This window comes from Oncorhynchus nerka, linkage group LG19, assembly GCF_034236695.1.
Source record: "Oncorhynchus nerka isolate Pitt River linkage group LG19, Oner_Uvic_2.0, whole genome shotgun sequence".
Classification (NCBI taxonomy): Eukaryota; Metazoa; Chordata; class Actinopteri; order Salmoniformes; family Salmonidae; genus Oncorhynchus; species Oncorhynchus nerka.
This window is the reverse complement of record NC_088414.1, coordinates 50,018,026-50,042,769: the sequence shown is the minus strand read 5'-3', so window position 1 is coordinate 50,042,769 and position 24,744 is coordinate 50,018,026. Positions and strand designations below refer to the sequence as shown.

At 46.7% G+C, this 24,744-nt stretch overlaps 1 protein-coding gene across 1 annotated transcript in view; it reads left to right on the top strand.

The window, feature by feature from the left end:
* The window catches only part of rskrb (ribosomal protein S6 kinase related b), a 57,506-nt gene extending 39,067 nt beyond the window's left edge, over nucleotides 1-18,439 (top strand). Inside the window, exons 6-12 of the mRNA XM_065004591.1 lie at nucleotides 4,727-4,834; nucleotides 4,966-5,006; nucleotides 6,933-6,960; nucleotides 10,903-10,992; nucleotides 13,619-13,707; nucleotides 16,599-16,709; nucleotides 17,755-18,439. Coding sequence (XP_064860663.1) covers nucleotides 4,727-4,834; nucleotides 4,966-5,006; nucleotides 6,933-6,960; nucleotides 10,903-10,992; nucleotides 13,619-13,707; nucleotides 16,599-16,709; nucleotides 17,755-18,150 — 863 coding nt within the window. The 3' untranslated portion in view covers nucleotides 18,151-18,439. The remainder of the gene's footprint in view (nucleotides 1-4,726; nucleotides 4,835-4,965; nucleotides 5,007-6,932; nucleotides 6,961-10,902; nucleotides 10,993-13,618; nucleotides 13,708-16,598; nucleotides 16,710-17,754) is intronic.
* Nucleotides 18,440-24,744: the final 6,305 nt, after the last annotated feature.

The window sequence follows — 24,744 nt, the reverse complement described above, 5'->3', positions numbered from 1 at the left end:
TAACCTCATTATCCCACTGCCCTTAACCTCATTATCCCACTGCCCTTAGCCTCATTATCCCACTGCCCTTAACCTCATTATCCCACTGCCCACTGCCCTTAAACTCATTATCCCACTGCCCTTAACCTCATTATCCCACTGCCCCCTGCCGTTAACCTCATTATCCCACTGCCCTTAACCTCATTATCCCACTGCCCCCTGCCCTTAACCTCATTATCCCACTGCCGTTATCCTCATTATCCCACTGCCCTTAACCTCATTATCCCACTGCCCCACTGCCGTTAACCCCATTATCCCACTGCCCTTAACCTCATTATCCCACTGCCCTTAACCTCATTATCCCACTGTCCTTAACCTCATTATCCCACTGCCCTTATCCTCATTATCCCACTGCCCCACTGCCGTTAACCTCATTATCCCACTGCCATTAACCTCATTATCACACTGCCGTTAGCCTCATTATCCCACTGCCCCACTGCCCTTAACCTCATTATCCCACTGCAATTAACCTCATTATCCCACTGCCATTAACCTCATTATCCCACTGCCCTTAACCTCATTATCCCACTGCAATTAACCTCATTATCCCACTGCCATTAACCTCATTATCCCACTGCCCTTAACCTCGTTATCCCACTGCCCTTAACCTCATTATCCCACTGCCCTTATCCTCATTATCCCACTGCCCTTAACCTCATTATCCCGCTGTCCTTAGCCTCATTATCCCACTGCCCCACTGCCGTTATCCTCATTATCCCACTGCCCTTAGCCTTATTATCTCACTATCTCATTATCTCACTGCCCTTAGCCTCATTATCTCACTGCCCCACTGCCCTTAGCCTCATTATCTCACTGCCCCACTGCCCTTAGCCTCATTATCCCACTGCCCCACTGCCCTTAGCCTCATTATCTCACTGCCCCACTGTCCCTACCCTGACACAGAGACATCTCACATAGGAACCTAAACTCACCCCTCACTCCCCACCAATAACAGACCACACCCCTCACTCCCCACCAATAACAGACCACACCTGGGAGCTCTTTCCCCCAGCCCAGCTCTAATCCCTCACCCGGAGTCCGTCCCAACATTTAACCCTTCACCTTAAAAACCGTTGCTTGGACATGTTGATGCTCCTGTCTGGTTCCTCTCTAGTTCCCAACCTGTTCCTCTCTAGGTCACATCCTGTTCCTCTCTAGGTCACATCCTGTTCCTCTCTAGTTCCCAAACTGTTCCTCTCTAGGTCACATCCTGTTCCTCTCTAGTTCCCAACCTGTTCCTCTCTAGTTCCCAACCTGTTCCTCTCTAGTTCCCATCCTGTTCCTCTCCTGTTAGACAGACCACGTCCCAAATGAAACTCTATTCCCTATGAAGTGCACTACTATAGACCAGAGCCCTATGGAGTGCACTACTATAGATCAGAGCCCTATGGAGTGGACTACTATAGACCAGAGCCCTATGGAGTGCACTACTATAGACCAGAGCTCTATGGAGTGGACTACTATAGATCAGAGCCCTATGGAGTGGACTACTATAGACCAGAGCCCTATGGAGTGGACTACTATAGACCAGAGCCCTATGGAGTGGACTACTATAGACCAGAGCCCTATGGAGTGGACTACTATAGACCAGAGCCCTGTGGAGTGGACTACTATAGACCAGAGCCCTATGGAGTGGACTACTATAGACCAGAGCCCTATGGAGTGGACTACTATAGACCAGAGCCCTGTGGAGTGGACTACTATAGACCAGAGCCCTATGGAGTGGACTACTATAGACCAGAGCCCTATGGAGTGGACTACTATAGACCAGAGCCCTATGGAGTGCCATTTGCCCCCATTCTGTCTCCATCACTCCTCTTTCCCCCCCTTCTCTCTCCTCTCCCCCTCTCCTCACCCCTTCCTCCCCCCTCTGAGTCAGAATGTGACCCAGATCCTCCCTCCTCTCCCTCTCTCCTCACCCCTTCCTCCCCCCTCTGAGTCAGAATGTGACCCTCCCTCCTCTCCCTCTCTTCTCACCCATTCCTCCCCCTCTGAGTCAGAATGTGACCCTCCCTCCTCTCCCTCTCTCCTCACCCCTTCCTCCCCCTCTGAGTCAGAATGTGACCCTCCCTCCTCTCCCTCTCTTCTCACCCCTTCCTCCCCCTCTGAGTCAGAATGTGACCCAGATCCTCCCTCCTCTCCCTCTCTCCTCACCCCTTCCTCCCCCTCTGAGTCAGAATGTGACCCTCCCTCCTCTCCCTCTCTCCTCACCCCTTCCTCCCCCTCTGAGTCAGAATGTGACCCTCCCTCCTCTCCTCTCCCTCTCTCCTCACCCCTTCCTCCCCCTCTGAGTCAGAATGTGACCCTCCCTCCTCTCCCTCTCTCCTCACCCCTTCCTCCCCCTCTGAGTCAGAATGTGACCCTCCCTCCTCTCCCTCTCTCCTCACCCCTTCCTCCCCCCTCTGAGTCAGAATGTGACCCTCCCTCCTCTCCCTCTCTCCTCACCCCTTCCTCCTCCCTCTGAGTCAGAATGTGACCCAGATCCTCCCTCCTCTCCCTCTCTCCTCACCCCTTCCTCCCCCTCTGAGTCAGAATGTGATCCTCCCTCCTCTCCCTCTCTCCTCACCCCTTCCTCCCCCTCTGAGTCAGAATGTGATCCTCCCTCCTCTCCTCTCCCTCTCTCCTCACCCCTTCCTCCCCCTCTGAGTCAGAATGTGATCCAGATCCTCCCTCCTCTCCCTCTCTCCTCACCCCTTCCTCCCCCTCTGAGTCAGAATGTGATCCAGATCCTCCCTCCTCTCCCTCTCTCCCCTCACCCCTTCCTCCCCCTCTGAGTCAGAATGTGATCCAGATCCTCCCTCCTCTCCCCCTCTCCTCACCCCTTCCTCCCCCTCTGAGTCAGAATGTGACCCTCCCTCCTCTCCCTCTCTCCTCACCCCTTCCTCCCCCCTCTGAGTCAGAATGTGATCCCCCTCCTCTCCTCTCCCCTCTCCTCACCCCTTCCTCCCCCTCTGAGTCAGAATCCCTCCCCCCTCCCTCCTCCTCCCCCTCCTCCCCCTCTGAGTCAGAATGTGACCCTCCCTCCTCTCCCTCTCTCCTCACCCCTCTCCCCCTCTGAGTCCCCTTCCTCCCCTCCCCTCTGAGTCAGAATGTGATCCTCCCTCCTCTCCCTCTCTCCTCACCCCTTCCTCCTCCCTCTGAGTCAGAATGTGACCCTCCCTCCTCTCCTCTCCCTCTCTCCTCACCCCTTCCTCCTCCCTCTGAGTCAGAATGTGACCCTCCCTCCTCTCCTCTCCCTCTCTCCTCACCCCTTCCTCCTCCCTCTGAGTCAGAATGTGACCCTCCCTCCTCTCCCTCTCTCCTCACCCCTTCCTCCCCCTCTGAGTCAGAATGTGACCCTCCCTCCTCTCCTCCTCTCACCCCTTCCTCCCCCTCTGAGTCAGAATGTGACCCTCCCTCCTCTCCCTCTCTCCTCACCCCTTCCTCCCCCTCTGAGTCAGAATGTGACCCTCCCTCCTCTCCCTCTCTCTCCTCACCCCTTCCTCCCCCTCTGAGTCAGAATGTGACCCTCCCTCCTCTCCCTCTCTCCTCACCCCTTCCTCCTCCCTCTGAGTCAGAATGTGACCCAGATCCTCCCTCCTCTCCCTCTCTCCTCACCTTCCTCCCCCTCTGAGTCAGAATGTGATCCTCCCTCCTCTCCCTCTCTCCTCACCCCTTCCTCCCCCTCTGAGTCAGAATGTGATCCTCCCTCCTCTCCTCTCCCTCTCTCACACCCCTTCCTCCCCCCTCTGAGTCAGAATGTGATCCAGATCCTCCCTCCTCTCCCTCTCTCCTCACCCCTTCCTCCCCCTCTGAGTCAGAATGTGATCCAGATCCTCCCTCCTCTCCCTCTCTCCCCCCCTTCCTCCCCCTCTGATGAATGTTCCAGATCCTCCCTCCTCTCCCCCTCTCCTCACCCCTTCCTCCCCCTCTGAGTCAGATGTGACCCTCCCTCCTCTCCCTCTCTCCTCACCCCTTCCTCCCCCTCTGAGCCAGAATGTGATCCTCCCTCCTCTCCTCTCCCCTCTCCTCACCCCTTCCTCCCCCTCTGATCAGAGTGACCCTCCCTCCTCTCCCTCTCTCCAACCCCTTCTCCCCCTCTGAACAAAAATAAAAACCCTCCTCTCCCTCTTCCTCACCCCTTCCTCCCCCTCTGAAAATGTGATCCTCCCTCCTCTCCCTCTCTCCTCACCCCTTCCTCCCCCTCTGAGTCAGAATGTGATCCTCCCTCCTCTCCCTCTCCTCACCCCTTCCTCTCCTCCCTCTGAAAATGTGACCCTCCCTCCTGCTCCTCTTTCCCTCTCTCCTCACCCCTTCCTCCTCCCTCTGAGTCAGAATGTGACCCTCCCTCCTCTCTCTCCTCTCTCCTCACCCCTTCCTCCTCCCTCTGAGTCAGAATGTGACCCTCCCTCCATCCCTCTCTCCTCACCCCTTCCTCCCCCTCTGAAGAATGTGACCCTCCCTCCTCTCCCTGATCCTCACCCCCTTCCTCCCCCTCTGAGTCAGAATGTGACCCTCCCTCCTCTCCCTCTCTCCTCACCCCTTCCTCCCCCTCTGAGTCAGAATGGCCCTCCCTCCTCTCCCTCTCTCTCCTCACCCCTTCCTCCCCCCTCTGAGTCAGAATGTGATCCTCCCTCCTCTCCTCTCCCCCTCTCCCCACCGTGTTTCATCATGTTGATGCTCTCTCATACTGTGTGTGTCTCTCTAGTGTGTGACTACTGCAGTACCGGGGACTTGTATACATACTGGGTGATGATTGGCCAGTTCAGCGAGGACGCTGTCAGGGTGTTTGCTGCAGAGTTAGGCTGCGCTCTCGGTGAGTACACACGCACACACACACACACACACACACACACACACACACACACACACACACACACACGCACGCACACACACACACATGCACACACACTAGACAGATGCTGATTATGTTGTTTGTCTCCCCAGGGTTCCTCCATGATGTTGGGATCATCCACAGAGATGTGAAGGTAAGAGCCAGAAAGGACATGACATCAGAGCTGTTCCGTTCGCCAACCAACTGAACAAAAATAAAAACGCGCCAGAATGTTTCCAGACGCACACAAAAAAAAAGTTTTCTCAAAATGTTTGTGCTCATATTTCTTTTTAACATCCCAGTTAGTGAGTATTTTCTCCTTTGCCAAGATAATCCATCTACCTGACAGGTGTTGCATATGAAAAAGCTGATTAAACGGCATGATCATTACACAGGTGCACCTTGTGCTGGGTACAATGAAAGGCCACTCTAAAATGTGCAGTTTAGTCACACAATGCCACAGATGTCTCAAGTTTTGCGAGAGATTGCAATTGGCATGCTGACTGCAGGAATGTCCACCAGAGCTGTTTTCTGCCATAAGCCGCCTCGAACATCGTTTTAGAGAATTTGGCAGTACGTCCAACCGGCCTCACAACCGTAGACCACGTATAACCACCCCAGCCCAGGACCTCCACGTCCAGCTTCTTCAACTTTTGGGATCGTCTGAAACCAGCCGCCATGAAATTGAGGAGTATTTCTGTCTGTAAAAAAGCCCATTTATGGGGAAAAACTCTTGTCTCGGCCTGTCTCCCTAGTGGGTGGGCCTGTCTCCCCAGTGGGTGGGCATGTCTCCCTAGTGGGTGGGCCTGTCTCCCCAGTGGGTGGGCCTGTCTCCCTAGTGGGTGGGCCTGTCTCCCCAGTGGGTGGGCCTGTCTCCCTAGTGGGTGGGCCTGTCTCCCCAGTGGGTGGGCCTGTCTCCCCAGTGGGTGGGCATGTCTCCCTAGTGGGTGGGCCTGTCTCCCCAGTGGGTGGGCCTGTCTCCCTAGTGGGTGGGCCTGTCTCCCCAGTGGGTGGGCCTGTCTCCCCAGTGGGTGGGCATGTCTCCCTAGTGGGTGGGCCTGTCTCCCCAGTGGGTGGGCATGTCTCCCTAGTGGGTGGGCCTGTCTCCCCAGTGGGTGAGCCTGTCTCCCTAGTGGGTGGGCATGTCTCCCTAGTGGGTGGGCCTGTCTCCCCAGTGGGTGGGCCTGTCTCCCTAGTGGGTGGGCATGTCTCCCTAGTGGGTGGGCCTGTCTCCCTAGTGGGTGGGCCTGTCTCCCTAGTGGGTGGGCCTGTCTCCCTAGTGGGTGGGCCTGTCTCCCCAGTGGGTGGGCCTGTCTCCCTAGTGGGTGGGCCTGTCTCCCTAGTGGGTGGGCCTGTCTCCCCAGTGGGTGGGCCTGTCTCCCCAGTGGGTGGGCCTGTCTCCCCAGTGGGTGGGCATGTCTCCCCAGTGGGTGGGCCTGTCTCCCTAGTGGGTGGGCATGGCTCCCTAGTGGGTGGGCATGTCTCCCTAGTGGGTGGGCCTGTCTCCCTAGTGGGTGGGCATGGCTCCCTAGTGGGTGGCCCATGCCCTCCCAGCCCCACCCATGGCTGTGCCCCTGCCCAGTCATGTGAAATCCATAAATTAGGGCCAAATATATTTATTAAAATTGACTGATTTCCTAATATGAACTGTAGTAACTCAGTCAAATTGTTACATGTTTCGTTTATATTTTTGTTCAGTGTAATATAATATAATATACACTGTACTTCAGTGGTCCTCAACTGGATTTGCCTCAGGGCCCAAAGAGAACCAGGTTGTCTCATGTAAATTAATAATAATTTTTACACACTTTCTGGTTTAAGTTCATACTTAAGAAAGTATTTTTTTTAATTGTGAAAGAATATATAAATAACGTTTGTATACTTTTTTTTACTCAGACACCAGCGACCCATTCATACATTACATATTTACATCTTTTACTAATGATACATCTATTAGTTGATATCTGTCATGTACATAATATAAAAAGCATCTCCACTACAGTTTGACATCTATATGTGTTTGGATGTGATGTAACCATAGCAACAAATAAACATGTGACCACTGTGTGTTCTACTGTAGATGGAGAACATTCTGCTCACAGATCAAGGTAAACTCACGCTGTGTGTGTGTGTCTGTGTGTGTGTGTGTATGTGTGTGTGTCTGTGTGTCTGTGTGTGTGTATCTGTGTATCTGTGTATCTGTGTGTCTGTCTGTGTGTGTGTGTGTCTGTGTGTGTATGTATGTATGTCTGTGTGTGTGTGTGTCTGTGTGTGTCTGTGTGTGTGTGTGTGTATCTGTGTATCTGTGCATCTGTGTGTCTGTCTGTGTGTGTGTCTGTGTGTCTGTGTGTGTATGTATGTATGTCTGTGTATGTGTCTGTGTGTGTCTGTGTGTCAGAGAGAGATTCTCCATTGAGTCTTACCATCCAGGAGTGAAGGCCTAATCTGCTATAATATGTCAGCACTTAAAAGGCATGTACATGAATCTGGTGTATGGTTTACCTCATACGTTGTGTACTGGTATCATTTTAAATTGAGAACAAACACTCAGTGGACAGTTTATTAGGTACACCAGCCTATACAGGAAAATGGTTCCCTCCTACAGACAGTGAGTCACGTGTCTTGCTATATAAAGCAGGCAGACAGGCATCAAGACATTCAGTTACTGTTCAGTTGAAAGTTAGAATGGACAGAACTAGACAGTGAGTCACGTGTCTTGCTATATAAAGCAGGCAGACAGGCATCAAGACATTCAGTTACTGTTCAGTTGAAAGTTAGAATGGACTAGTGACCTAAGAGACATTGAGCGTGATACGATCATCGGTGTGCCGGGCGCTCCGGTTCCAGTATCTCAGAAACGGCCTTCTTGGCTTTTCACGCACAACAAACAACAAACATCCGGTCAGCAGCAGTCCTGTGGGTGAAAACAGCCCGTTGATGAGAGGTCGAAGGAGAATAGCTAACAGGCCACAAACGGACAAATAACGGCACAGTATGTTGGAATGCACAACTCGTTGATCACTGATTTATTTAACCTTTATTTAACCCTTATTTAACATTTATTTAACCCTTATTTAACCTTTATTTAACCCTTATTTAACCTTTATTTAGAATTTATTTAACCCTTATTTAACATTTATTTAACCCTTATTTAACCTTTATTTAGAATTTATTTAACCTTTATTTAACCTTTATTTAACCTTTATTTAACCCTTATTTAACCTTTATTTAACCCTTATTTAACCTTTATTTAGAATTTATTTAACCCTTATTTAACCTTTATTTAACCTTTATTTAACCCTTATTTAACCTTTATTCAACCTTTATTTAACCCTTATTTAACATTTATTCAACCTTTATTTAACCCTTATTTAACATTTATTTAACATTTATTTAACCTTTATTTAACCTTTATTTAACCTTTACTTAACGAGGCAAGTCAGTTAAGAACAGATTCTTATTTACAATGACGGCCTACCGATTTTTACAGTGTCAGCTCAGGGATTCAATCCAGCAACCTTTCGTCTACTGGCTACCTGCCGCCAAAGCATACCCATAACAAAGCAGCCACCATTATGCTTCGTGGTATCCAATTGTTAGTAGCTACTATCTTGTCTCATCGCTACAACTCCCGTACGGGCTCGGGAGAGACGAAGGTTGAAAGTCATGCGTCCTCCGATACACAACCCAACCAAGCCGCACTGCTTCTTAACACAGCGCTCATCCAACCCGGAAGCCAGCCACACCAATGTGTCGGAGGAAACACAGCGCACCTGGCAACCTTGGTTAGCGTGCACTGCGCCCGGCCCGCCACAGGAGTCGCTGGTGCGCGATGAGACAAGGATATCCCTACCGGCCAAACCCTCCCTAACCCGGACGATGCTAGGCCAATTGTGCGTCGCCCCACGGACCTCCCGGTCGCGGCCGGTTACGACAGAGCCTGGGCGCGAACCCAGAGTCTCTGGTGGCACAGCTGGCGCTGCAGTACAGCACCCTTAACCACTGTGCCACCCGACAGGCCTGTAGCTTTCTGACTAGCTAATAATACATAATTTAAATAAAATATATTAAACATGTTATTTACTTACTTCTCCCACTGCCTCCATTTTTTGTGTCCTTACAAAAACATGGAGACATGGAGACATGGGAGACATGGAGACATGGGAGACATGGGAGACAGGGGAGACATGGAGAAATGGAGACATTGGTTACATGGGAGAAATGGAGACATGGGAGACATGGAGACATGGGAGACATGGAGACATGGGAGACATGGGAGACATGGAGACATGGAGACATGGAGACATGGGAGACATGGAGACAGGGGAGACATGGGAGACATGGGAGACAGGGGAGACATGGAGACATGGGAGACATGGGAGACATGGAGACATGGAGACATGGAGACATGGAGACATGGGAGACAGGGGAGACAGGGGAGACATGGGAGACATGGGAGACATTGGAGACATGGGAGACATGGGAGAAAAAATCGGTCACTAGAGCGGTTTAGAACTTTTTGTGACGTTTTAATTTACTAACATAATACACTTTTAATTTCAATAAATATGGCAGACTGTCGGCCACACTTGAAACCAGCATAGGCAACAACAACTTCCTGGACGGAGTACAGTGTGGCACATAACAAACAGCAGCCCTTCTACGGGCGTGTGGTGGGAGTGTTCTTGAAATGTAACATCCAATCGAAACGTTTCTGCTAATACAGAATTCTCCAGACCTCCAAGCGAGGCGGGATAACGATGTGATTTTTGAGGTATGGCAACACGAGACTACAACCGACAAAACGTTCTACATTCGAACACATTGTAGGACACAAAGTTCTGGAGCACAGCTGTCAGTCACCACACAGAAGAGATCACATTGTAACGCTGTGATTCCATGTCCCTGTGGTGAATAGTAGCTACGCAGTATGGAACAGAAGAAGACAAATAGAGACATGTCCCTGTGGTGAATAGTAGCTACGCAGTATGGAACAGAAGAAGACACATAGAGACATGTCCCTGTGGTGAATAGTAGCTACGCAGTATGGAACAGAAGAAGACAAATAGAGAGATGTCCCTGTGGTGAATAGTAGCTACGCAGTATGGAACAGAAGAAGACACATAGAGACATGTCCCTGTGGTGAATAGTAGCTACGCAGTATGGAACAGAAGAAGACAAATAGAGAGATGTCCCTGTGGTGAATAGTAGCTACGCAGTATGGAACAGAAGAAGACACATAGAGACATGTCCCTGTGGTGAATAGTAGCTACGCAGTATGGAACAGAAGAAGACACATAGAGACATGTCCCTGTGGTGAATAGTAGCTACGCAGTATGGAACAGAAGAAGACACATAGAGACATGTCCCTGTGTAGAGCAGTAGGCATGTATAACTGTAGTGATAGTGACAATCATAATGATAATAAAAATAGTTTATTCCAGTAATGATAGCAGTAGTAATGGTTTATTCCAGTAATTATAACAGTAATAATGGTTTATTCCAGTAATGATAACAGTAATAATAGTTTATTCTAGTAATGATAACAGTAGTAATGGTTTATTCCAGTAATTATAACCGTAGTAATGGTTTATTCCAGTAATGATAACAGTAATAATAGTTTATTCTAGTAATGATAACAGTAGTAATGGTTTATGGTTTATAATGTAATGGTTTATTCCAGTAACGATAACAGTAGTAATGGTTTATTCCAGTAATGATAACAGTAATAATGGTTTATTCTAGTAATGATAACAGTAGTAATGGTTTATTCCAGTAATGATAACAGTAATAATAGTTTATTCCAGTAATGATAACAGTAGTAATGGTTTATTCTAGTAATGATAACAGTAGTAATGGTTTATTCCAGTAATGATAACAGTAGTAATGGTTTATTCCAGTAATGATAACAGTAGTAATGGTTTATTCCAGTAATGATAACAGTAGTAATGGTTTATGGTTTATAATGTAATGGTTTATTCCAGTAATGATACCAATGATAACATGGTTTATTCCAGTAATGACAACAACGATAACATGGTTTATTCTAGGCCACCTCCGTCTGGCTGACTTTGGTTTGTCTCGTCGTCTGGAGAGAGGAGGAAGAGCCTTCACTATCTGTGGGACCATCCAGTACATGGGTGAGCCCACACACACACACACACACACACACACACACACACACACACACACACACACACTGAGTAATCGGTTACTCAACCCTGCACCATAGAGTGCAGGGTCAACCCTGCTAGGTAAAGTCCCCCCTAATCTCAGCTCGCTGGTCACCATAGCATCTCCCACCTGTAGCACACGCTCCAGCAGGTATATCTCTCTAGTCACCCCCAAAACCAATTCTTTCTTTGGCCGCCTCTCCTTCCAGTTCTCTGCTGCCAATGACTGGAACGAACTACAAAAATCTCTGAAACTGGAAACACTTATCTCCCTCACTAGCTTTAAGCACCAACTGTCAGAGCATCTTACAGATTACTGCACCTGTACATAGCCCACCTATAATTTAGCCCAAACAACTACCTCTTTCCCTACTGTATTTAATTAATTAATTAATTTAGCTCCTTTGCACCCCATTATTTTTATTTCTACTTTGCACATTCTTCCATTGCAAATCTACCATTCCAGTGTTTTACTTGCTATATTGTATTTACTTTGCCACCATGGCCTTTTTTGCCTTTACCTCCCTTCTCACCTAATTTGCTCACATTGTATATAGACTTATTTTTCTACTGTATGATTGACTGTATGTTTGTTTTACTCCATGTGTAACTCTGTGTCGTTGTATCTGTCGAACTGCTTTGCTTTATCTTGGCCAGGTCGCAATTGTAAATGAGAACTTGTTCTCAACATGCCTACCTGGTTAAATAAAGGTGAAATAAAATCAAAATAAATAAAAGAGTCTGCTGCCCTATACAAACTCCAAAGCAAATCAGGGGAGAAAAATAGGTTTATTTGAGAATGACAAATCATAGATGCTGGGAGGTAAATGTTCAGATGTTCAGTCTCTTTAGAAGAAAAAGAAACGCACACCTATTTAGGCGAGGTGCTGGCTAGCGGAGTACACAACTAGAACATAAAGGAGAGCCGCACACTCTCGGAGCTCAGATGCAAAAATGTAATTACCAACGTTTGGACAGCCAAGCTGTCTTCATCAGGGTATAATCACAAACACTGCGGGATGACTCGTTTATATAGTATCAAAAGACACAGGTGTCTGTAATCATGGCCAAGAGTGGCCTAATATCATTGGTTAATTATCAAATATTAAAATGTCATACAAAGAACAGCATACAAACAACAAATGGATAGCATACGATCATAGATTCATTTTAGACTACACAAGCTTACAAACAATTACAATGGCAAAGTCACAATAATCACAAGAATGGCTTCAGATCAAAGTCTACGTTGAGACTGAAGAGAGCAAGGGTCTTTAAATTAAAGATCCAGGCAGTCTCTCGTTTTAACAATAAATGATCAAGGTCACCCCTCTCCTAGGGAGGGTGACATGTTCGATGCCAATATAACGCAGAGACGAAATCGAGTGGCCTGCTTCCAAGAAGTGGTCCGCAACTGGGTAAGTCGAGTTTTTGCACCTAATTGGTGCTACGATGCTCTGAGATACGTACTTTTAATTTGCGCTTTGTTTTACCCACATCATATTTACCACAAGGTCAAGTTACAAGATAAATAACTGCCTTTGTGGAACACGTAATAACACCTTTGATTGGGATTTGTTTCCCTGTTTGTGGGTGTTTGAAGGATCTACATTTATAAGTGCCATTGCATTGAGCACAGCCATTACACTTGTAGTTTCCATCCAGGAGGGGCACAAATAGACGTTGTTCAGGAATATCTTGGAGTAAATCAGAGTTTACCAGTTGATCTCTGAGATTTCTGCCCCCGCGAGAATACGACCAAGGCAAGCTCCGAAAATGATGTTCAGTCTCCCCTGTTCTCAGCTTTTCTCCACAGAACAAAGGAACAGTATGCCATTTATAACCCCCCCCCCCCCCACCCTAGCCCGGGGTTGACCAATCAGAATTTCTTGCAGTACAACTGGGCCAATGGCTAAATAACAAGTATCCTGCTCCAGACTCAATGTACAGACCAATGAAAACGTGGCACACGTAGCTCTGAGTTCATTCCACAGATTCTAAACAGCTGTTGATCCCGAAGACCAACTATTCCCTATTGATCGTTAATTCTAGTCCTCTCGTTGTGTTTTTATCTTCAAAATATTGTTATACTGGTCACGTTAATAATGGACCACTAGTCTCTTTAATCATGTTTACACACTGTTTTACAGATCTCCTGTGTATATATACTGTATTCTATTATTTTAGACACTCAGACATTAATCAACCTATTTAATAATTTCTTAATTTTATTCTTTTACGTTAGAGTTGTGTGTATTGCACCTTTAGAGATAGGAACACAAGCATTTCACTACACATCTGCAAAAAAATATGTATGTGACCATTACACACACACACACACACGCACACACACACACACACACACACACACACAGTCTACACACACACACACACACACACGCACACACACACACACACACACACACACACAGTCTACACACACACACACACGCACACACACACACACACACACACACACACACACACACACACACACACGGTGAAAAATACAGTGTGTGACAGACATGCCCTGCTGTGTGTGTGTGTGTGTGTGTGTGTGTGTGTGTGTGTGTGTGTGTGTGTGTTTCTCCAGCCCCTGAAGTTCTGAGTGGGGGACCCTACAGCCACGCAGCTGATTGGTGGTCGCTGGGAATCCTCCTCTTCTCATTGGTCACTGGGAAGGTGAGTCACTACGCTATCTGGCATTATGTAAATGTGTGTGTGGCAGAGCCTGGGGTCTTGGTTATTTATTTGGAGTAAGAAACCAACACAACTCAGTGTATTGTATTTAGACACACTGAGTCACATGACACATTGAGGGAAAGACAGATGGTTTGTGTGTTACTACACCCCCTTCCCTCTCATCTCTATTCATTTCAATTCAATTCAAGGGGCTTTATTAGCATGGGAAACATGTGTTAACATTGCCAAAGCAAGTGAGGTAGATAATATATAAAGTGAATATATAAAGTGAAATAAACATATCTATCTCTCTCTCTCTCTATATTTATCTCTCTCTATATCTATCTCTCTCTCTATCTATCTCTCTATATCTATCTCTCTCTATATCTATCTCTCTCTATCTATCTCTCTCTCTATATCTATCTCTCTCTATATCTATCTCTCTCTCTCATATGCAGTTGGAGTCAGAAGTTTAAATACACTTAGGTAGGAGTCATTAAAAATAGTTTTTCAACCACTCCACAAACTTCTTGTTAACAAACTATAGTTTTGGCAAGTCAGTTAGGACGTCTACTTTGTGAATTTTACCAACAGTTGTTTACAGACAGATTATTTCACTTATAATTCACTGTATCACAATTCCAGTGGGTCAGAAGTTTACATACACTAAGTTGACTGTGCCTTTAAGCAGCTTGGAAAATTCCAGAAAATGATGTCATGGCTTTAGAAGCTTCTGATTGAGGTTTGGCCGGTAGGGATGTCCTTGTCTCATCGCGCACCAGCGACTCCTGTGGCGGGCCGGGCGCAGTGCGCGCTAACCAAGGTTGCCAGGTGCACGGTGTTTCCTCCGACACATTGGTGCGGCTGGCTTCCGGGTTGGATGAGCGCTGTGTTAAGAAGCAGTGCGGCTTGGTTGGGTTGTGTATCGGAGGATGCATGACTTTCAACCTTCGTCTCTCCCGAGCCCGTACGGGAGTTGTAGCGATGAGACAAGATAGTAGCTACTAAAACAATTGGATACCATGAAATTGGGGAGAAAAATAGGTAAAAATTAAAATCAAATAAAAAATCATACAATGTGATTGTCTGGATTTTGGTTTTAGATTCCGTCTCTCACATTTGAAGTGTACCTATGATAAAACATTACAGACCTCGACATGCTTTGTAAGTAGGAAAACCTGCAAAATCGGCAGTGTATCAAATACTTGTTCTCCCCACTGTATATACAATACCGTTCACTATGTTTTATATATTTTATATTGTCAGGTAGTTTTTTCAAACAGCATTTTCAAACAGCATCCGGGATGCTGGCCTTCGAGGCAGAGTTCCTCTGTCCAGTCTCATCGTCAACAGTGAAGAGGCGACTCTGGGATGCTGGCCTTCGAGGCAGAGTTCCTCTCTCCAGTCTCATCGTCAACAGTGAAGAGGCGACTCTGGGATGCTGGCCTTCTATGCAGAGTTCCTCTGTCAGTCTCATCGTCAACAGTGAAGAGGCGACTCTGGGATGCTGGCCTTCTATGCAGTGTTCCTCTGTTCAGTGTCTGTGTTCTTTTGCTCATCTTAATCTTTTCTTTTTATTGGCCAGTCTGAGATGTGGCTTTTTCTGTGCAACTCTGCCTCGAGAGGCCAGCATCCCGGAGTCGCCTCTTCGCTGTTGACGTTGAGACTGATGTTTTGCACAAACTATTTAATGAAGCTGCCAGTTGAGGACTTGTGAGGCATCTGTTTCTCAAACTAGACTACTAACTAATGTACTTGTCCTCTTGCTCAGTTGTGCACCGGGGCCTCCCACTCCTCTTTCTACTCTGGTTAGAGCCAGTTTGCGCTGTTCTGTGAAGGGAGTATTACACAGTATTGTACGAGATCCTAAGTTTCTTGGCAATTTCTTGCATGGAATAGCCTTCATTTCTCAGAACAAGAATAGACTGACAAGTTTCAGAAGAAAGTTATTTGTTTCTGGCCATTTTGAGCTTGTAATCGAACCCACAAATGCTGATGCTCCAGATACTCAACTAGTCTAAAGGCGGCCAGTTTTCTTGCTTCTTTAATCAGCACAACAGTTTTCATCTGTGTTAACATAATTGCAAAAGGGTTTTCTAATGATCAATTAGGATTAGGATAACCTTGGATTAGTTAACACAACGTTCCATTGGAACACAGGAGTGATGGTTTCTGATAGTGGACCTCTGTACACCTATGTAGATATTCCATTGGAACACAGGAGTGATGGTTGCTGGTAATGGACCTCTGTACTCCTATGCAGATATTCCATTCAAAATCAGCCGTTTCCAGCTACAATAGTCATTTACAACATTAACAATGTCTACACTTATTTCTGACCAAATTGGTGTTATTTTAATGGACAAAACATTTGCTTTTCCTTAAAAAACAAGGATATTTCTAAGTGACCCAAAACTTTTTAACGGTAGTGTATGTACATATCCTCTCTCCCCTCTTTTTCTCTCCCTCTCTTTCTCTCTCCCCTGTCCCCTTCTCCCCTCTCTCTCTCCCTCTCTCCCCTGTCCCCTTCTCCCCTCTCTTTCTCTCTCCCCTGTCCCCTCCTCCCCTCTCTCTCTCCCTCTCTCTCTCCCCTGTCCCCTCCTCCCCTCTCTCTCTCTCTCCCCTGTCCCCTCCCCTCTCCCCTTCCCTCTCTCCCTGTCCCCTTCTCCCCTCTCTCCCTTCCCTCTCTCCCCTGTCCCCTTCTCCCCTCTCCTTCCCTCTCTCCCCTGTCCCCTTCTCCCCTCTCTCTCTCTCTCCCCTGTCTCTCTCTCTCCCCTGTCCCCTCCTCCCCTCTCTCTTTCTCTCCCCTGTCCCCTTCTCCCCTCTCTCTCTCTCTCCCCTGTCCCCTTCTCCTCTCTCTCTCTCCCCTCTTTCTCTCTCCCACCGTCCAGTTCCCAGTCCTGCCTGAACCAGACCACTACAGTATGTTGAGGAGAGTGAGGTGTTTCCCCTACGACATCCCCCTCAGCTTCAGCCCTCCACTGGCTCTACTTATCACTGAGGTATACACACACACACACACACACACACACACACACACGTACACCATATACTGAGTTACATTTCTCGTCTTTCTATCTATCCCATTATCTCTGTACCGTCACCATGGAGACCATCTCCATTATCTCTGTACCGTCACCATGGAGACCATCTCCATTATGTCTGTACCATCACCATGGAGACCATCTCCATTATGAAGTAGTCACTTCTTCTACTGGTACTTCTATGAGTTGGTAGACCAACTGAAGGGCTGCATACTGCCACCTCATTGGCTGATCCCTCCTCTTGCCCTGATGGAATCATGTGATCCAACCTTAACCCATAGGAAGTCCCGACCAGCTGATTACTTCAAAATAGTACAATTCCTCAATGGTGCTGCCCATTCTCAAATGGGACACTAGAGTAGTCTATCTAATGGGACACTAGAGTAGTCTATCTAATGGGACACTAGAGTAGTCTATCTAATGGGACACTAGAGTAGTCTATCTAATGGGACACTAGAGTAGTCTATCTAATGGGACACTAGGGTAGTCTGTCTAATGGGACACTAGAGTTGTCTATCTAATGGGACACTAGGGTAGTCTGTCTAATGGGACACTAGAGTTGTCTATCTAATGGGACACTAGAGTAGTCTGTCTAATGGGACACTAGAGTTGTCTATCTAATGGGACACTAGGGTAGTCTGTCTAATGGGACACTAGAGTTGTCTATCTAATGGGACACTAGAGTAGTCTGTCTAATGGGACACTAGAGTTGTCTATCTAATGGGACACTAGAGTTGTCTATCTAATGGGACACTAGAGTAGTCTGTCTAATGGGACACTAGAGTTGTCTGTCTAATGGGACACTAGAGTTGTCTATCTAATGGGACACTAGAGTAGTCTATCTAATGGGACACTAGAGTAGTCTATCTAATGGGACACTAGAGTAGTCTATCTAATGGGACACTAGAGTAGTCTATCTAAGTCTATGACACATACACACACATTGTGGTTAAAAGGGCTTTAGAAATAGATGTGATTGATTGATTGATTGATTGATTGACAGCTGCTGTGTAAGACACCGACGCGGCGGCTGCGGACCCTGGATCGTTTCAAACGGCAGACCTTTTTCCACGGAGCGACCTTTGACCTGGCGTTACTACAGCGACGACCTGTGGAGGTCATCTTGGCACTGCGGGAGCGTCCTGACCGGCCGGCCAAAGCCCGAAGAGGACTGACCCTGTCTCTGCAGCCGTTAAGAGGCTTCGACTACGATACCCTGCTCAGCCCTGCAGGGACGCCTGACACACACCTGGACGACCCCGATACACACACACACTTACACACACCGCTACCTGGCCCGGGCTGCCAGAATCACCTTGGACACACACACTCTTCCATGCCCAGCTCCACACACACTCACAGGCCTCCGACACATGGGAAGAAGGAGATGTTTGTGTGAAAAGGACCTACAGACACTCAGAGAATGGAGAAAGGTCACACACACACCGTAGCCAGCTGGGAGCATGACGTTCTAGGACTATGACATTCCTTGATGTCACAGGAAGTCCCCTGCCCTTTAGCTCCTCCCTCTCCTGTAGAATATTTGAGTAATAAAGATATGTTCAGATTTGTAAACTGAAATCGAAAAATTACACAAAAAAACAACATAATATATACACACACACACAGATCTGGTCATTCCAGGGTGTTTCTTTATTTTTTACATTGTTGAATATTAGTGAAGACATCAAAACGATGAAATAACACATATGGAATCATGTAGTAACCAAAAAAGTGTTAAAGAAATCCAAATATATTTAATATTTTAGATTCTTCAAAGTAGCCACCCTTTGCGCTGATGATAGCTTTGCACACTCTTGGCATTCTCTCAACCAGCTTCATGAGGAATGCTTTTCCAACAGTGCTGAAGGAGTTCCCACATATGCTGAGCACTTGTTGGCTGTTTTTCCTTCACTCTGCGGTCCAACTCATCCCAAACCACCTCAATGGGGTTGAGGTCAGGTGATTGTGGAGGCCAGCTCATCTGATGCAGCACTCCATCATTCTCTTTCTTGGTCAGATAGCTCTTACACAGCCTAGAGGTGTGTTTTGGGTCAATGTCTTGTTGAAAATCAAATGATAGTCCACTAAGTGCACCCCAGATGGGATTGTGTATCACTGCAGAATGCTGTGGTAGCCATGATGGTTAAGTGTGCCTTGAATTCTAAATGAATCACTGACAGTGTCACCAGCAAAGCACCCCCACACCATCACACTTCCTCCTCCAGACCAAAGGACAGATTTTTACCAGTCTAATGTAGATTACTTGTGTTTCTTGGCCCAAGTAAGTCTCTTCTTATTGCTGTGCTTTAGTAGTGGTTTCTTTGCAGCAATTCGACCATGAAGGTCTGATTCACACAGTCGCCTCTGAACAGTTGATGTTGAGATGTGTCTGTTACTTGAACTCTGTGACGCATTTATTTGGGCTGCAATTTCTGAGGCTGGTAACTTTAGCAAACTTATCCTCTGCAGCAGAGGTAACTCTGGGTCTTCCTTTCCTGTGGCGGTCCTCATGAGAGCCAGTTTCATCATAGCGCTTGATGGTTTTTGTGACCGCACTTGAAGGTACGTTCAAAGTTCTTGACATTTTCCGTATTGACTGACCTTCATGTCTTAAAGTAATGATGGACTGTCGTTTCTCTTTGCTTATTTGAGCTGTTCTTGCCATAATATGGACTTGGGTCTTTTACCAAATAGGGCTGTCTTCTGTATACCAGCCCTACCTTGTCTCAACACAACTGATTGGCTCAAACGTGTTAAGAAGGAAAGAAATTCCACAAATTCATGTTTAACAAGGCACACCTGTTAATTGAAATGCATTCCAGGTGACTACCTCATGAAGCTGGTTGAGAGAATGCCAAGAGTGTGCAAAGCTGTCATGAAGGCAAAGGGTGGCTACTTTGAAGAATCTCAAATATAAAATATATTTAGATTTGATTGACACTTTTTTGGTTACTACATGGTTCCATATGTGTTATTTCATAGTTTTGATGTTTTCACTATTATTCTACAATGTAGAAAATAGTAAGAATGAAGAATAACCCTTGAATGAGTAGGTGTTCTAAAACTGATACTGTATATATATATATATCATAGAGCTTGATATATATATATACACACATTAAAACATTAAAACACAGTCATGGTAAGCACAAAGAAAACATACACATCACACAGAAAAACAGTTGCATTCCTCTACAAATACAGTGCAATTGGAGAGTTAAAGGGTCTGAATACTTGTGTAAATGTGATATTTAATTTTTCTATAATTTTTGGGCGCTATCATCAAGTTTTGGCAGGCTGATGGAATCAAAGAAGGCTGAAACGTCAGAACCAGAAGGCTGAAACGTCAGAACCAGAAGGCTGAAACGTCAGAACCAGAAGGCTGAAACGTCAGAACTAGATCAGAACCTGAAACGTCAGAACCAGAAGGCTGAAACGTCAGAACCAGAAGACTGAAACGTCAGAACTAGATCAGAACCAGAAGGCTGAAACGTCAGAACCAGAAGACTGAAACGTCAGAACCAGAAGACTGAAACGTCAGAACCAGAAGACTGAAACGTCAGAACCAGAAGGCTGAAACGTCAGAACCAGAAGACTGAAACGTCAGAACTAGAAGGCTGAAACGCTGAAACGTCAGAACTAGAAGGCTGAAACGTCAGAACTAGAAGGCTGAAACGTCAGAACTAGAAGACTGAAACGTCAGAACTAGAAGACTGAAACGTCAGAACCAGAAGGCTGAAACGTCAGAACCAGAAGACTGAAACGTCAGAACCAGAAGACTGAAACGTCAGAACCAGAAGACTGAAACGTCAGAACCAGAAGACTGAAACGTCAGAACCAGAAGACTGAAACGTCAGAACCAGAAGACTGAAACGTCAGAACTAGAAGCACCGGATTTGGAAGAATACACCTCTGAGTAAAATTCTTTGAAGCAGTTTCTCTCTTTAGGGTCTGTCAGCAAGGTACCCACCCTCAACCAGGTTTCATGGACACCCTTTAGCCAGCAACCTTTCCGATTACATTTTTTAATTTTTTACTTGAAATAGTTTTTGGCACAGCTTTATTAATAGAAGGACCTGAGAATTAAGAATTTTAATTGTATTCATATTTTAATTTTAAAATATTGTTGTCGTCAATCTGAGAGAGTGTAAGTTCTGTATGTTTTCTCCAAAGCTGGGAGGGTTTTTTCTATCTCATCCAGTCACATGCGAGTCCCTTTTTATTAAATGTCAGACTGAAATAAAAATGACCTCTCATAAACACTTTCAAAGTTTCCCGTGGTGTATCAGATACCTCTCCCGTGTCATGAGGAAACACATTCAACTTGGTTGTCATGCAGTCAATGAATGCTTGGTCTGTAGGCAAGGAGGGGTTAAAACGCCAACTGTAATTCTGTCTTTGGTAAAGAAAGATTCAAAGACAATCTTGGACTGTCGTCACTTGTTAAGATGCTATGGTTTTTCAAATTAAGCACATTGGGTATCAGTTTGGAATCTATTAGGAAGTAGTTGATTCTAGAATAAGACTTGTGAACATGAGAGTAGAATGAGTAGTCTTTGTCCGTGGGATGTTGCAGTCTCCAGATGTCCTCTAGATTCCTGTGGGATGTTGCAGTCTCCAGATGTCCTCTAGATTCCTGTGGGATGTTTCAGTCTCCAGATGTCCTCTAGATTCCTGTGGGATGTTGCAGTCTCCAGATGTCCTCTGTCCTCTAGATTCCAGTCTCCAGATGTCCTCTGGGATGTTGCAGTCTCCAGATGTCCTCTAGATTCCTGTGGGATGTTGCAGTCTCCAGATGTCCTCTAGATTCCTGTGGGATGTTGCAGTCTCCAGATGTCCTCTAGATTCCTGGATTTAATTAGATTCATCAGAACCTGGACAGAGGTGATATTTGGTGGAGTTTGTTTAGAAGTCTGTCAAGATACAGATATGATAAGATAAACCGCTTTTGATTATTAGATTAGGGATACTAAGATTTGGGAGTAAATCAAAAATATTACCAAACAAATGTGAGTCATCAATTTTTGGGCTAATAGAGTGACAGGGAAAGAGTTCATGTTCCCTGATACTATGATATATCGTGTGACAGGGAAAGAGTTCATGTTCCCTGATACTATGATATATCGTGTGACAGGGAAAGAGTTCATGTTCCCTGATACTATGATATATCGTGTGACAGGGAAAGAGTTCATGTTCCCTGATACTATGATATATCGTGTGACAGGGAAAGAGTTCATGTTCCCTGATACTATGATATATCGTGTGACAGGGAAAGAGTTCATGTTCCCTGATACTATGATATATCGTGTGACAGGGAAAGAGTTCATGTTCCCTGATACTATGATATATCGTGTGACAGGGAAGAGTTCATGTTCCCTGATACTATGATATATCGTGTGACAGGGAAAGAGTTCATGTTCCCTGATACTATGATATATCGTGTGACAGGGAAAGAGTTCATGTTCCCTGATACTATGATATATCGTGTGACAGGAAAGAGTTCATGTTCCCTGATACTATGATATATCGTGTGACAGGGAAAGAGTTCATGTTCCCTGATACTATGATATATCGTGTGACAGGGAAAGAGTTCATGTTCCCTGATACTATGATATATCGTGTGACAGGGAAAGAGTTCATGTTCCCTGATACTATGATATATCGTGTGACAGGGAAAGAGTTCATGTTCCCTGATACTATGATATATCGTGTGACAGGGAAAGAGTTCATGTTCCCTGATACTATGATATATCGTGTGACAGGGAAAGAGTTCATGTTCCCTGATACTATGATATATCGTGTGACAGGGAAAGAGTTCATGTTCCCTGATACTATGATATATCGTGTGACAGGGAAAGAGTTCATGTTCCCTGATACTATGATATATCGTGTGACAGGGAAAGAGTTCATGTTCCCTGATACTATGATATATCGTGTGACAGGGAAAGAGTTCATGTTCCCTGATACTATGATATATCGTGTGACAGGGAAAGAGTTCATGTTCCCTGATACTATGATATATCGTGTGACAGGGAAAGAGTTCATGTTCCCTGATACTATGATATATCGTGTGACAGGGAAAGAGTTCATGTTCCCTGATACTATGATATATCGTGTGACAGGGAAAGAGTTCATGTTCCTGATACTATGATATATCGTGTGACAGGGAAAGAGTTCATGTTCCCTGATACTATGATATATCGTGTGACAGGGAAAGAGTTCATGTTCCCTGATACTATGATATATCGTGTGACAGGAAAGAGTTCATGTTCCCTGATACTATGATATATCGTGTGACAGGGAAAGAGTTCATGTTCCCTGATACTATGATATATCGTGTGACAGGGAAAGAGTTCATGTTCCCTGATACTATGATATATCGTGTGACAGGGAAAGAGTTCATGTTCCCTGATATATCGTGTGGGTCTGTAGACATGGATGAGAGTTGAAAAGGGATGTTTTTACGAGAGAGAATAGCAACACCTCTAGCCCAGGAAGAGAATTCCAGATGCCGCAGCTCGGTGGCTTTTATATGCGTTTCTTGCAGGAAAATGATGTCATCACCAAGTGATTTCAAATGCTTAAATGTGACCGACCTCCTTGATTCAGTCTTATTGTAGCAACATTTGAAATTGTGTTTTTTATGTTGGATAAAAGCAAACACAGAGCTACAAAATGGTATATCATACACTGATTACGTTGGCTCTTTTGTGAGGTAGTGACCCGCGACAATGGCCTAGTTTCCTGAAACGGGTACAAATACCATATCCTTTTGCACCTATGGCTGAGACTGCTCCCCCAGAGAAACCCTCCCTCCCTCCCCTCTACTTCCCCAGAGAAACCCTCCCTCCCTCCCCTCTACTTCCCCAGAGAAACCCTCCCTCCCCTCTACTTCCCCCAGAGAAACCCTCCTCCTTCCCCCAGAGAAACCCTCCCTCCCTCCCCTCTACTTCCCCAGAGAAACCCCCCACTACTCCCTCCCTCCCTCCCCACTACTTCCCAGAGAAACCCTCCCTCCCCTCCCCACTACTTCCCCAGAAGAAACCCTCCCTCCTCCCCACTACTTCCCCAGAGAAACCCTCCCCTCCCCACTACTTCCCCAGAGAAACCCTCCCTCCCTCCCCACTACTTCCCCAGAGAAACCCTCCCCTCCCCACTACTTCCCACAGAGATACCCTCCCTCCTCCCCCACTACTTCCCCAGAGAAACCCTCCCTCCTCCCCCTACTTCCCCAGAGAAACCCCCCTCCCCCACTACTTCCCCAGACAAACCCTCCCTCCCTCCCCCTCCCCTACTCCCCAGAGAAACCCTCCTTCCCTCCCACTTCCCCAGAGAAACCCTCCCTCCCTCCCCTCTACTTCCCCAGAGAAACCCTCCTCCCCAAACCCTCCCTCCCTCCCCACTACTCCCCAGAGAAACCCTCCCTCCCTCCCACTACTTCCCCAGAGAAACCCTCCCTCCCCCTCCCTCCCCCCCTCTACCCCCAGAGAAACCCTCCCTCCCCTACTTCCCCAGAGAAACCCTCCCTCCCTCCCCAGAGAAACCCTCCTCCCCAGAGAACCACTCCCCCCTCTACTTCCCCCAGAAACCCTCCCCCTCCCCAGAGAAACCCTCCCTCCTCCCCCACTACTTCCCCAGAGAAACCCTCCTCCTCCCCACTACTTCCCCAGAGAAACCCTCCCTCCCTCCCCACTTCCCCAGAGAAACCCTCCCCTCCCCACTACTCCCCAGAGAAACCCTCCCTCCCCTCTACTTCCCCAGAGAAACCCTCCCTCCCTCCCCCCTCTACTTCCCCAGAGAAACCCTCCCTCCCTCCCCACTACTTCCCCAGAGAAACCCTCCCCTCCCTCCCCTCTACTTCCCCAGAGAAACCCTCCTTCCCTCCCCACTACTCTCCCAGAGAAACCCTCCCTCCCTCCCTCCCTCCCCCATACTTCCCCAGAGAAACCTCCTCCCTCCCCACTACTCCCCAGAGAAACCCTCCCTCCCC